This window comes from Spea bombifrons, chromosome 5 (genome assembly GCF_027358695.1).
Source record: "Spea bombifrons isolate aSpeBom1 chromosome 5, aSpeBom1.2.pri, whole genome shotgun sequence".
In the NCBI taxonomy this organism is placed as follows: domain Eukaryota; kingdom Metazoa; phylum Chordata; class Amphibia; order Anura; family Pelobatidae; genus Spea; species Spea bombifrons.
The window spans coordinates 47,015,507-47,031,223 of NC_071091.1; the positions used below are offsets into that span (position 1 = coordinate 47,015,507).

General features: G+C 40.1%; 1 protein-coding gene across 1 annotated transcript in view; it reads right to left on the bottom strand.

Moving 5' to 3' along the window:
* The window catches only part of FHOD3 (formin homology 2 domain containing 3), a 267,638-nt gene that overhangs the window by 75,330 nt on the left and 176,591 nt on the right, over positions 1-15,717 (bottom strand). Inside the window, exons 17-18 of the mRNA XM_053466092.1 lie at positions 15,461-15,643; positions 6,293-6,412 (exon numbers count right to left, since the gene is read on the bottom strand). Of these exons, the coding sequence (XP_053322067.1) occupies positions 6,293-6,412; positions 15,461-15,643 (303 nt within the window). The remainder of the gene's footprint in view (positions 1-6,292; positions 6,413-15,460; positions 15,644-15,717) is intronic.

Consider the following 15,717-nt stretch of genomic DNA (forward strand, 5'->3'; position numbering starts at 1 on the left):
CTTGTTTGACTACTCTTCTGGATTTGATTTGGCTTCCTGCTTTACCGGTTACCAGACCTGATTCCCGGTTCCAGCTCTCCTGGCTACTCCTGATTCCTGTTTGCCTGGCTCACTCCGCCATCCAGGGTCCTCCTCATCCAATCGTTACACAAAGCTGGTGATTTTCTTTAACATACACTTAATACACTCTAAATTTACAACTGCTTTTCTTTGGCTGGATATGATCATGAGCATGTGAAACTTGCAACACCCCTGAGCACACGAGTGCCCTACATGCATAGGCAAGTCACTTGGTTGACACACTTTTGGGGCAATACATGCACATATTGCATCGTTTCATGCTTTTTTTCATGATTTTGATGGCTATATATATTTTTAAACTAAACAACCCAGGGTATCCAGCAAGGAGCATATTGGCATAAATCAAGCAGTGTTCACACCAACATCAAGACAAATCTTTGTATTTTATTAAATACAAAAGATGAATATTATGAATAAACTTTCTTTACTGTATCCACAAGCAGTAACAAACCGTACATAAACAATTAAACAAAATACTCAAAACTAACAATGCACCAATCAAGAAACCATAGTCAGGTAATAAATGAGGTGTATTTGCTTCACACTTCCTCTCTCTAGCTACACCAAAATCAGATATACATTCTTATACCTATCCATATTACAGATATTTTATGTCTTCTCGCAGATAGTCCACTTAGTTTTGCTTAAAGTGTTCCTACCTGAACTTTCTACTCTTCTACATTGGTACCACTCCGTCATTCTTTTTCACCAATTTTTGCAGTAACCCTCTCCCTCACTGTTGTGTTGTTTTCTGACACAATTTTGTTCCTTCCCTTTCCTCGCTATCTGCATATATACCCGCATACACATTACATTACGACCCTGATTACAAGACGACCACCCAAAATTTTAACGGAAAAGCCAGAATATAAGACTACCCTAAAGGAAAAAAGTTTTACTAGTAGTAGTAGTACAACAATTTTCATTAATTTTATCGATTAGTTGTTTCAGCCTTAGAATGGGGATTTAAGTAACTCTGAACATGGCAGGGTTGTTGGTGCCAGACAGGATGGTCTGAGTTTTTCAGAAACCGTTACTGGGATTTTCATGCACAACCATCTCTAGGGTTTACAGAGAATGGTACCAAAAAGAGAAAAAATGTCCAGTGAGCAGCAGTTGTGTGGATGACAATGCCTTGCTGATGTCAGAGGTCAGAGTAGAATGGGCAGACTGGTTTGAGAGGACAGAAAGGAAACAGTAACTCAAATAACCACTTGTTGAAGAACGTTGCCTTTTCTGATGAGTATTAATTCCAGGTGGCAGGATCAGACTTTGGCATAAACAACATGAAAGCATGCATCCATCCTGCCTTGTATCAAAGGTTTAGGCTGGTGGTGGTGGTGTAATGGTGTGGGGGACATTTTCTTGGCGCACTTTGGGCTCTTTAGTACCAATTGACCATGTTCTCCTATGGCCTGCACAGTCACCAGATCTCAATCCAATAGTGCACCTTTGGGATGTGGTGGAACTGGGGATTTGCATCATGGATGTGCAGCCTACAAATCTGCAGCAACTATGTGATGCCATCATGCCCATATTGACGAGAATCTCTGAGGAACGTTTCCAGCACTTTGTAGAAAGTATGCCACGAAGAATGAAGGCAGTTCTGAAGGCAAAAGGGGGTTTATCCTGGTACTAGCACACAATTATTTACACCTTGACATAGGGTGTTCATCTCCTTAGGCCACAGCCTCCCTCATTACACAAATATACATCACCTGATATGCTTAAATCCAATAAACATTCAAGTTTATATAGCTTGGAGTTGGACAATATGCATAAAATTATTATATGGTCAAAACACTCACTTGCCTAATAATTGTGCTCACAGTGTATTATAGAATATTTTTTAAAAAGGATTCCCCCCCAGACTAAGGATGGTCAAAGAGGTGCAGTAGCAGCAGCAGTAGTAGTAGAGCACCAGGCCTGAGCAGGCAGACACTGGCAGATGATAGGCACATGTATCCTTCTGGAGCAGCACTGAATTTCCCCAATATTATCTATTATAATGTCTGGTTTTGTCACCAATATTTACTTATTAATTAAGAATAATATAAAATATGATAAAATATATTAATAATAAAGCATAAATGGTCAACTGTCGTGATTAATTAAACTCCACTAAGGAACACTCCACTACAGTAGTCACTACAGCTTTTTTATAGCAAACTATTTGTTAACTTGCAGCCGCCCCATCTCCCCAGTGGCAGCAATAGCACAATGAAGGGGATGCAAGAAGGGAGGATATTACGGAAGCCATCGTGCCCTGGACTCCTGGAGGGGCCTGAGGGTCAGCCTCATCCATACAGACTATGGGCCCTAGAAGGGGTTTTATTGTTGGATCCATTGGGACTTCTTCTTCCCCCTGGTACAGAGTGTCATGTTTCCTCAATTACCAGAGACTCACAAAACTGTGGAATTCGGGCACAGATTTGGGATACCTCCCTTTTGGGAGGGGGTTTTATGTGTGGTGTAAACATTGATGTTCCTTCTTTGCAGGATAATTTAAATAGTTGGGGACTGGCCAGGCAATACAGACAAATATAAAGTATGCATTACGGGAAAATAATAACAACAATGCATCATATACTTTAAATAGTATCTCCCTGGGAAGAACTACTATTGAAAAGGATGGCAGAATTAGCAAAAGTGTGCAATGCCAGTCAGCAGCTGCAAAGTAGCTGCAAAATAGGATTTTGGCATGTATAAAATGGGTTATTGATTCACTGGAGGAGGATATCATTTTGCCTTTATATAAGTCAATGGTAAGACCTCACCTTGAATATGCAGTGCAATTCTGGGCACCGGTCCTTAAAAGGGCATTAAGGAACTAGAAAGGGTGCAATGGAGGGCCACAAAATTAATAAGGGTAACGGAAGATCTTAGTTATGACGAGAGACTAAAAAGTTGCAAGCTAAAAAAGAATATATATATATATATATATATATATATATTTATATATATACACACACATACATACACTCACTGGCCACTTTATTAGGTACACCTTGCTAGTACCCAGTTGGACCTTTTGCCGCAGAACAGCCTTCATTCTTTGTGGCATACGTTCTACAAGGTGCTGGAAACATTCCTCCGAGATTTTGGTCCATATGGACATGATGGCATCACGCAGTTGCTGCAGATTTGTCGGCTGTACATCCATGATGCAAATCTCCTGTTCCACCGCATCCCAAAGGTGCTCTATTGGATTGAGATCTAGTGGCTGTGGAGGCCATTGGAGTACAGCGAACCCATTATCATGTTCAAAAAACCAGTTTCAGATGATGTGAGCTTTGTGACATGATGCATTATCCTGCTGGAAGTAGCCATCAGAAGAATGGTACACTGTGGTCATAAAGGGATGAACATGGTCAGCAAAAAACTCAGGTAGGTTGTCGTGTTTAACCAATGTCCCTCACACCATTACACCACCACCAGCCTGAACCGTTGATACAATGCAGGATGGATCCATGCTTTCACGTTGTTTACGCCAAAGTCTGACCCTGCCATCTGAATGACGTAGCTGAAATTAAGACTCAGACCAGGCAACGTTCTTCTAGTCTTCCATTGTTTAATTTTGATGAGCCTGTGCGAATTGTAGCCTCAGTTTGACAGGAGTGGCACCCCGTGTGGTCTTCTGCTGCTTTGGCCCATCTGCTTCAAGGTTCAATGTGTTGTGCCTTCAGAGATGGTATTCTGCATACCTTGGTTGTAATGAGTTGTTATTTGAGTTACTGTCATCTTGAACCAGTCTGCCCATTCTCCTTTGACATGAACAAGGCATTTACACAAATGCCGCTTACTGGATATTTTCTCTTTTTCTCTGTAAACCCTAGAGATGGTTGTGTGTGAAAATCGTAGTAGATCAGCAGTTTTTCAGACCAGCCCGTCTGGTACCAAGAACCATGCCACGTTCAAAGTCACTTAAATCCCCTTTCTTCACCATTCTGATGCTCGGCTTGTCTTAATCATGTCTACATGCCTAAATGCATTGAGTTGCTGCTGTGTGATTGGCTGATTAGCTATTTGTGTTAAAAAGCAATTGAACAGATGTACCTAATAAAGGGGTGAATGAGTGTGTGTATATAATTTATTTATTTTACTGTACAGGGTAATTCACTATGAAAACAATACTGGAGAGCCAAAGTTCTTGTGCACATACATACTTATCAGTCTGTTAATGATTCTGTAAATTATGTCTTGTTACATAATGTTACTGCGATGGGAAAATGGTTACAGTCACCTTTCACCTACTGGGTCAAGTGAATATTTAAAAAAAACCTAATTTTTATTGACTAAAACATGTTCTTCATATTCATAAGTAAAAATGTGCATTCAAACTTAAGCTACAAGAAATACATTTTATCTTAATAAATAAAATAATTTTCATGAATTCACAAACTTACATAAAAAAAATGCGTCAGCATCAGGGCCGGACTGGCCCACCGGGATACCGGGAAATTTCCCGGTGGGCCGGAAGGTCCGTGGGCTGGGCGGCCAGCAGACTCACCCTGAAGACAGCCGCTGAGCGGCTGCAAATGGCATTCAACGCCTCCCTCGGTGCCAGGGGCGGGCTGGGCAGGGGGGCAATTGCTCCCCAGGCTGCCCGAAATCTAATCAAAGCGGCCGCTGGGTGCTGATGCGGCCGGCCGGCATCAGCACCCAGCAGCCGTGTGCGATGGCCGCCTAGTGATGGGAGCAGTGTGAGGGGTGAAAGCTCCGCCCCCTCGCACTGACCTTTCACCCCTCACGCTGCTCCCATCACTATGCGGCCATCAGATTGCTGGGAATGTAATCTGAACGGCCGATGCGTGCTGATGCCGCCGGCTGCTTTAATACTTTTTTTTTACTTTATATGGCAAGCCGATCCAGCTTACCATATAAATAAAAAAAAAAGTAGCTCCGGCCGGCGGCATCAGCACGCACCGGCCGTTCAGATTACATTCCCAGCAGTCTGATGGCTGCAAAGTGATGGGAGCAGCGTGAGGTGGAAGCTCCGCCCCCTCGCGCTCAGACTGCTTCAGCACCGGATGTCAGGTCAGTGGCATCCTGGCTGTCAGCATAGAGGAGAACAGTGTGCAGCTACCAGGAAGTCAAGAGAAGTAGAAGGTGAGTAAAATGATGTATTTTTTGTACTGTATTATGTGTTTTGTATTTGTTAAAAACAAAAAAAAATCGGCATGTGTGTGTGTATGTAAGTGTGTCCCCCTATATGCCACTCTGCCTCCAGAAATGCCTTATACCCCCTATATGCCACTCTGTCCCATGATATGCCTTTTAACCCCCTATATGTCAGAGTTGCATATAGGGGTATAAGGCATTTCTGGATGCAGAGTGACATATAGGGGGTCAAAAGGCATATCTGGAGGCAGAGTGGCATAAAGGGGGTTAAAAGGTATATCATGGGGCAGAGGAGCATATAGGAGGGTATAAAGCATATCGGGGAGGCAGAGTGGCATATAGGGGGCATAAGGCTTTTCTGGAGGCAGAGTGCCCCATGATATGCCTTTTAACCCCCTTCATGCCACTCTGCCTCCAGAAATGCCTTATACCCCCCTATATGCCACTCTGTCCCATGATATGCCTTTTAACCCCCTATATGGCAGAGTGGCATATAGGAGGTTAGAAGGCATATCATGGGACAGAGTGGCATATAGGGGGTATAAGGCATTTCTGGAGGCGGAGTGGCATATAGGGGGTTAGAAGGCGTATCAGGGGGGCAGAGGTGCATAACTCGGGGGTAGGTTGTCAAATGAAAGGAAATAAAAACCAAACATGTCTCAATCATAGCTTTTATTAAATATGGAAAAAAATAGTCTACATGAATTAATAAAGAAATAAAAGTTTCTTACCAGAATATCGTGAAGAATAATGTGATCAGTGTTTTGTTCCACTGAATAAAATGGAACTCTTTCATCTAAAAATGTTCGCAGTAGTAAATGTTTTGATCCCATTATGTGTAATGTATTTCATTTATTAGGGCCTTTTAACACTTTTGCTTTCTGGCATTTTAATACAAATAATAAGATAAAAAGAATGGCACATAGTGTGACTCGGGTGTATATAAGGGGTGCGTGTGGGTATAAGAGCTTCACCGTGAGATAAACTATATGGGGCTGGTCTCCAAATTTTTCCAGGGCTGCTTTTCAGTCCCAGTCCGGCCCTGGTCAGCATGGTTGCAGCAGTGTTAAATGCAAGAAAAACAACTTACGTTTGTACCGTTCAGGTAATTTCCAATGGCAAGCAAAGTAGATAAAATGTATCCCAATGTCTTGTTGTTCTCCAGCTGTTCCATTCCCTCTTTTAGATCAAACAATGCCAAAGCTATTTCCTACAATTACAAAGCATGAGATCAATGAGATTATATTTCAAAATATATTTTTCTCATGTGAATTTATAGGGATGCCAATAATTGTGCCACACATATATTTAACACTTTTTGTTTTATAAACCTGTGGTGTGAGAGTATCTTTGTGTATTTTCTGACGAAAAGATCATGAGGTTAAACAGTAAAGACACATTTTCACAGCCCTCTTTGCTCATATTTACCAAAGGTGCCAATATTAGTGGAGGGCTCTAATATATAATTCTATTATATATATATATACACACAAACACACACACATTTATTTAGTAATTATATTTAGGCAATTGTATTTATGCCCTGCTGTTATATATATATATATACACACACACACAAAGTATCTCACAAACGTGAGTACACCCCTCACATTTTTGTAAATATTTTGTATTATATATTTTCATGTGACAACACTGAAGAAATGACACTCAGCTACAATGTAAAGTAGTGAGTGTACAGCCTGTATAACAGTGTTGTCACATGAAAAGATATAATAAAAGTTTTACAAAAATGTAAGGGGTATATATACAGTATTTACTTGATTATAAGACAACCCTTATTATAAGACAACAATTTGAATATTAATTTAGAAAAAAAGAGAAAAAATTATTAGTAAATATCAATTCACATGTAATTTTGGTACATGGCTTATACCCCCTATATGCCACTCTGCCCCCCCCTGATATGCCTTACACCCCCACTAATTAGGGTGACAACATGTCCCAGGTTGCCCGGGCAGCCTCAATCCGGGACAATGCATGGTTTCTGAATGAGAATGACGGAGGTCTTGACCAATCAGGAGAGAGTTCTCAAAGCTCCTGATTGGTTGAGAGTTCAGAAGCCTCTCCTGATAGGCCGGATCCCTCCTTCACACCAAGCTCAGCGTAAGCTGCAGCCAGCACCAGGTATGTGTTTATGTGACTGTGTTTGTCTGTTTGTGTGTCTGTGTAAGGACTTGGTTTTTTTTGTTTTTTTTTTTTTAAATTGTTTTACCAGAGACCCCAAGTGAGTTGAAACTCCTTCTTTCTCTTTTTCGACTCCGCACTTCTATATTGTTCGTATTTTATAATTTGATCGATCAAATTTAACCATTGGGCAAAGGCGGGGGCTTTTTTATCACACCATCTCCTAAGAATCAGTAGTCTCCCTAAAAAAAAGATCTTTCTAAAGAGTTAATTCAATCTACCAAACTGTTCCACATCTCCTAAAATCGCGGCCTTTGGGTCCATTACCCCATTGCATATAAATTTCCTTTTGACAAAAATAAATATATCGTCCCAGAAATTTTTTATCAACTGACATTCCCACCAAAGATGTAATAGGCCCGCATCGAGGGCTCCACATCTGGGACAGTTTGCATTTTATCTACAGTTAATCTTCCATAACTGAAATGGTGAATAATATAACCGATAAATAATTTTAAGTTGTGTAAATTGATATTGTTTATTTATAGTGCAACACCCTGTGTTATTTAGAATACGGTTCCAAGAGGCCTCATCAATAGGACCAATCTATCACCTCGGAACCCTATTTCCATTTCTCTAAGAAATATTTTATAAATAAAACTAAGTGTCTTTTTCCCTTTGAGACTTTTTTGCAAAAATTCAAACAAATCATGTGTCTTTACCTCAAAAATCTTCTTATTTTCCGTGGACTTATATGCGTGAACTAATTGATTATACCAAAATGTATGTCTATTATCTAGGGCTGCAACAACTAATCGATAAAATCGATAATAATCGATAATGAAATTCGTTGGCAACGAATTTCATTATCGATTAGTTGAATCGATTATTATCGATTATAAAATGAGGGTTTTTTCAGAGCAAACGCTCTGAAAAATCCCCCTCATTATATAATCCGTGTAGTCTGACTCACCGTCTCACAGCAGCAGCTCCTACTTACTCCCCCTCCCTGTAATCACTGTGACAACTGGCCCCGCCCCTTCCTTCTCCAGGCCAGAACCACATGGCTTTGACACTCATCTAACTGTAAGTATATGTACATATATAATGTGTATGTGTGTATATATATATATATATATATATATATATATATATATATATATATATATATATATAATGTGTATGTGTGTATATATATATATATATATATATATATATATATTTGGGCTACTGAAAGTTAGGGGAGGTGGGGGTTAATTTAGGGGCAGTTATGGTTAGTGGGGTGTTTAGGGTTAATTTAGGGGCAGTTATGGTTAATTGGGTGTTTAGGGTTAATTTAGGGGCAGTTATGTTAATAGGGTGTTTAGGGTTAATTTAGGAGCAGCTGTGGTTAATGGGGTGTTTGGGGTTAATTTGAGGCAGTTGTGGTTAATGGTGTGTTTAGGGTTAATTTAGGGGATGCTGTGGTTGATGGGGTCTTTAGGGTTAATTTAGGGGATGCTGTGGTTAAGGGTTAATTTAGGGGCAGTTATGGTTAATGGGGAGTTTAGGGTTAATTTAGGGGAATCTAAATCCTGGGGGCAGTGAAGTGACATATCTGGGGGTATAAGGCATATACAGTATATAAGGCATATGTGGGGAGGGCAGTGTGGCATGTCTGGGGAGGACGGAGTGGTGTATCAGGGTGTATAAGGCATATCTGGGGGTAGAGTGGCATATCTGGGGGTAGAGAAGTGGCATGTCTGGGAGGCAGGGTGGCATGTCTGGGGAGGATGGAGTGGGGTATCAGGGGATATAAGGCGTATCAGGCACAGTGGCAGATGTGGGAGGCAGCGTGGAGTGGCAGATGTGGGAGGCAGCGTGGAGTGGCAGATGTGGGAGGCAGCGTGGCATATGTGGGAGGCATTGTGGAGTGGCAGATGTGGGAGGCAGCATGGCGTGGCATATGTGGGGAGGGCAGGGTGGCATGTCTGGGGAGGATGGAGTGGTGTTTCAGGCACAGTGGCATGTGGGGGGTAGAGTGGAGTGGCAGATGTGGGAGGCAGCGTGGAGTGGCATATGTGGGAGGCAGCGTGGTGTGGTATATGTGGGAGGCAGCGTGGCATATGTGGGGGGGCAGCATGGCATGTCTGGGAGGCAGCGTAGCAAGCCTGGGCTCAAATGTGCATATATTGGGGGGCTGGTTGGGAAATAAAGACAAGAAATGTATTATCAAAGTTTTTTTATTCTGCTGTTTGTATTTAACATCATTTGTTCAGTAAATTATTTTAAATAAATGAAAAATTTACATTCATTTTTTTTATCCGATTAATCGAGTAATCGAAAAAATAATCGGCCAACTAATCGATTATTAAAATAATCGTTAGTTGCAGCCCTACTATTATCCAAATCATATTCAAATTTAAGGACATTGAAATCCTTAATGTGTCCAATAGCAAACAACTGTCTGACAAAACAAATCCCTTTTTTTATCCAAACATCACTTCCTAGTCCCTTGTCGAACTCCTGAAATTTTGTATTGTGCCATATTCGTGTGTAAGGTAAACTCTCCTTAATTTTACAAATATATTTAATTTCGTGCCATATTTTCCTATATAATTTCACCATAGGTGTATTATCAAAGTCCCCTTCCAACTGTAAATCTGTCTCCATCATCTCAATAGGATTGGAAATCCCACTAGAATTTAAAAGAAATTGTATTAAAGGTCCAAATCCATTAGCTCTCAGATTCTGGGCCTTTGTAGCCAAAAAATACAATTTAAAATGAGGTAATGCCCAGCCGCCCTCGCCCTCCGGTGATGTAAGCTTAGCGTATTTCATACGAACTCTGCTTCTTCCCCACAAAAGTTTACTCAATGAAGCTTCTAAGCCTCTAAACCATTTATCTGGAATCCACACTGGTGAAGCAGACAGAACAAACAACACATGCGGGAGAACAATCATTTTCACGAGACTCACCCTATCTGCTAGCGACAGTGGGAGTTTTGCCCAAATCTACCTTTTTTGAATCTTTATAGCTAGTGGGATAAGGTTCTGTTTCGTGAACAAATCAATTTTACTCGAGATTTTAATCCCTAAATATTCCATAGGATCCCCCTATCTCAAAATCTTAACACCCTCAACCTTGGGGATTTTTACTGGGTTCAGTGGGAGAAGTATTGATTTATCCCAATTGATCTTAAGACCTGACAATCTACCAAAGTTCTCTACCGTATTTATCACTATTGGGAGCATTTTTTCAGTGTCTTCCAAAAATAATAATAAGTCATCTGCATACAATAAAACTTTATCTTCAATACCATTAAGTCCAAATCCTCTTATTTTCTGATTACTCCTAATACTTAGAGCCAGTGGTTCAACATATAATATAAATAAAAGAGGCGAGAGTGGGCAACCCTGCCGAGTTCCTCGACTTAGCAAAAAAGTCTCTGAAAGATTGCCGTTTAAATTAATCCTTGCTGCTGGAGAGCTATACATAAGTTTTATCCAACTCAAAAAACCCTCCCCAAAACCAAAGGCTTCTAGTGTATGCCATAGAAACCCCCACTCCACCCTGTCGAACGCCTTCATAGCATCCAAAGACAGGATGGAGTGGGAGGAGTTTCCACCCAGCTGAAGATTAGCAAAGACTCTTTCAAGGTAGGAATGTAATAGTCTTCCTGGTACAAACCCTGACTGATCTTCTCCAATCAAATCAGGGACACAACTTGCTATTAGCCAACACTTTGGCAAGAATTTTCACATCTGTATTAAGTAAAGATATTGGCCGGTATGATTCTACTTTTGCTGGATTTTTGTCCTTTTTGAGAATAAGAATAATTATTGCTTCTAACATAGAACTTGGTAGCTGCTTTCTTTTCAAACTTTCAGAAAACACTGAAGATAGCATAGGTAAGAGAGCATCTGCATACTCCTGATATACCCCAAAAGGGAGTCCATCCCCTCCTGGGGCAAATGAGGATGCGCAAGAAAAAAGGGCTACTCTCAACTCCTCTACTGTAATTTCCTTTTCTAATATCGCCTTCTGTTCATCCGAGATCCTAGGCAGTGCACATTTCTTTAAGTATTCCTCTATATCTTCCTGGTTTATTGCTGGGGCTGCTTGATATAATTTAGAAAAAAATTTAATAATTGCGGCCTGTACTTTGCTTGGTTCATTAACTACCCTACCATCTTCATCTTCGATTGCCAAAATATAATTTTTATCTTTGTGGGTCTTTACCAAGTTCGCTAATAATTTCCCCGGCCGGCCCCCTTCAACAAAGTTCCTTTGACCTCTAAAGAATAACTTATGTTGTGCTTTTTCTGTAATCAAAACTGAAAGTTGATCTTGTACTTCTTTCATTATCTTATGATTATCTCTGGAAGGATCTTTTGCAAATTTTACTTCACTACTAAGTACTTTCTCTCTCAAAGTTTCCTCTTTCTGTAGGAAACTTCGTTTTTTTGTGATCAACTCTCTAAGGAGCAATCCTCGCAAAAATGCCTTTAATGTATCCCAAACAATAGATAAAGTAGCAGATGATTTATTAGTCTCCCAAAACTCCTTTAACGCATTTATGTTATTTTCTTGGGAATCAAATAGTGTCAACCAATGGGGATTAAACCTAAAAGGTTTCCTTTCATTTTTTCTCTCGTCTCCAAATAACAAATCCACTACCAGTGGTGCATGATCTGAAATTGACCTCGACTCATAGGCAATTTTATGGATAAACCTAATCCCCAAATCATTGCATATCACTAAATCGATCCTAGATGCAGTTTGATACGTGGCGGAATAACATGAAATTCTTTGTGTATCAGGATTCATTAACCGCCATGGATCATTCCACCCTAGTTCTTCCATTATTTTTGCTAGCGGGGTCTGTTTACGTTAAGGTATCGTTTATTAACCACACGCACCACATCTTTCTTGGGATCCAATATACAATTAAAATCCCCAAACAAAAATAACGGAAGGTGTTCATTGCCTCGAATAAATAGTACTAATTTGTTTATTGGCTGTGAGGAGAAGGGAGGAGGGACGTAAAAGAAGGCCATAATCATCTCCTGATTATAAATTATTAAATGTAGAAAAATAAATCTACCTCTCTCATCAATCTTCTTATTCTTAATCACTAACGGAATCTTTCGATGAAAGAATAGAGAGACACCAGCCGAATAATTTGAGAAGGAGGAATGTAACTCCACCTGGGCCCATCTTCTCATTAACCTTTTTTGGTTTTCTCTCCTACCGTATGTGTTTGAACTAAACAAATAATAGCCGGGAGATGTTTCTGAACACGATCAAATATAGCGACCCTCTTACGACGATCTCCAGTTCCCCTCACATTCCAAAACAAAACTTTAGCTTGCATTCAAAGGAGAAAAAAAAAAAAAAAAAACACCCTGCAGACCAATCCCCTAACCCTCCCTCTCGTGATGCGTGCTGGAACATTTTCCACATGTATCTCTTAACACCGTCATAATAACTCCTTCACCAAACCTCCCCCCCGACAAAGCATATCTTTAAACAATAAAATTCAGAGCCCCTCTCCTTCAAGCCACCTAGACACTTCCTGAGGACTTAAGAAAAATAAAGTGCCTGACTTATATTGCGGATATTGGCAAGTCTAAGCCGTTTTTTAATTTCAGTAAAGGCCGCCCGTTGTATTTGAGTCGCCCTGGAAAAATCTGGATACATGGCGATCTTTGCCGAGTTAAATAATATTGTACCCATTTCCCTGGCCCGTCTCAAAATTACGTCACGATCAAAATAATTTAAAAGTCTGATTATCATAGTCCTTGGTGGGGCCCTCAGTGGGGGGATTTTTGCCGGGACCCTGTGGGCCCTTTCCACACAAAATAAAGGAGAGAGTAATTGTGCCCCAACAGTCTCAGTGATCCATTTCTGGCAGAACATCTTTGGGTCTGGTCCCTCCACTCCTTCTGGTAGCCCCAGAATACGAATGTTATTCCTTCTAGATCTGTCTTCCATCTCAGTCATTTTATCTTTCAATTTCTCCATATCAGTGCTTAAGGAAGTTGTATTATTCTTTATCACAGCCATTTCTTTATCCAAAGAGGGAATAATTGTTTCAAGCTTAAGCAATCTATCTCGTATCTTGTTTAGATCGTCTCTAATAAAGGATACTTCAACCGACAAACTTTCCACTTTCAGATTTAACTGAGCTAACTTGTAATAGAAGGGTTAATCCTTTGAATTTGCTCATGTCTGGTAATAGAGGGGTTAATTCTCTGAATCTGTTCATGTCTGGTAACAGAGGCTTTAGTTCTCTTAATCTCCTCATTTCTGGAAATAGAGAGGTTAATTATCTGAAGCTGCTCATGCCTGTAATGATTGTAATGTATATTATAATATCAATATTATTAAATCAGAGATCAACATGGTTCCCAAGGCTTCCTCGAATGGCGCCACAATACGCCAACCTCTTTATGGCAAAATTAGAAGAGGATTTCATATCCATCTGCCAAACAAAACCCCTGGTGTACCTTCGCTATATAGATGATATTCTAATCATCTGGACCGCCAGCAAAGAGGAACTTCTCACCTTCCACGGGAACTACAATGCATTTCACCCCACCATCAACATCACAATCAGCCACTCACCCACAGAAATAAACTTCCTGGACACCATCATCAGCATTAAGAACAATACCATCCACACATCCCTGTATCGCAAACCAACAGAGAGACCGACTTACCTTAAAAACAACAGCTTCCACCCCAAACATACAAAAAACTCTATCATATACAGCCAGGCCATAAGATACAACCGCATCTGTTCTGATACAGCAGATCGTGACAAACAGCTCCAGAAACTAAGGGGAGACTTTATGAACCAGGGCTACAATGCCAGGATAATTGACAACCAGATACAGAAGGCCACCAACATTCCCAGAAAAAAATCATACTGGAACCCGTGTGCCTCTGGTTGTCACTTACCACCCCCAGGTAGAAGCTCTACGCAAAATATCTAAAGAACTTCAAGCAACACTACACACCGATGACAGACTCAGGGAAATTTTCCACAGCCTCCCCTACTTTCCTTCAGACAGCCCCCCAATCTTAAACAACTATTAACCAGGAGTGCCCTGAACAAGTCCACAAAAAAATGGGACTTTCCCCTGCCTACAAGGAAGGTGTAAAACATGCGCACACATCCACACTGTGGACATGGTGCCTATACCAAATTCAAATACACGCCATAAGATCAATGGTGCCTTCTCCTGCAAATCTTCTAATGTGGTTTACCTTATTATGTGTACAAAGTGTCCAACAGCCCTCTATGTGGGTGAAACAGCAGAGACACCAGTGGGAGAACATTTTTGACAAAATGGACATAGCATCAGTGACATCAGATTGGCTGTGTATCATTCAAACTCCACTTGTCTCCTGCAAGGCTTCCTAATAATTAATAGAAAATGCATTTTATGTGTATGTGACGGTGTGTATGTGTGAATCTGTGTGTATGTGAGCAGGCCCGGACTGGGACAAAAAATAGGCTCGGGCATTTCAGACTGAGCAGCCCATTTTTATGAAAAAACATATATGCACATACATATACATAATACTTGGTCATTCAACATGGGAAGCCTGAAGCCACAATTTAGCGCGACAAATCCTTGAACTAAATATTATAGAGTAAATAACACAATACCTTATCTTTTCCACTATTTCAGGGTGATTTCAGGGCCTTGAATGTTTTGTCCCCTGAAGTCACTACAAATTCAGGAGGGCATTTTATCTCTGGATAAGTTAAAATGAAATAGTTCCCACTGTAAATTAAGGAAACAGATAACCAAACACACACACACCAGGACATGTATATACATATATATACATATATATATATATACACGTATATATATATATATATATATATACACATATATATATATATATATATATATATACATATAGATATGATTTGTAGCATAGGTGTGTGTTTCTATAGGTTTATATTTTCATATCATTTAGGATCTTTTATAAATGATAAACCTAAAAATGATATCTTATAATTACACCATGAGTTAAGTATATAGTTTATTTTATGAATTGTGTATTCAATAGGCAGAAATATATAATTATTAGTAATGTTTACGCTCCTACCTTTTCTACTAGCTCAAAGTCCATTTTGAAAGCCCACAGTTGAAGCCTCGCTGACACCTCACTTATGGATGATAAAGTCAGAAGAAATTGTTCTGCATTGCCCAATGGAATATCAGGATTTGCTAACTGGGCTTCTTCTATTTTCTGTTTCTCCTCCTCTGTTGGCATCATTGTCAATATTTTCTATAGAGAGAGTTAAAGCAAAAATATTAGTTTTACTGTGGTTCAATAAATACACTATTTTATTTTGATAACCA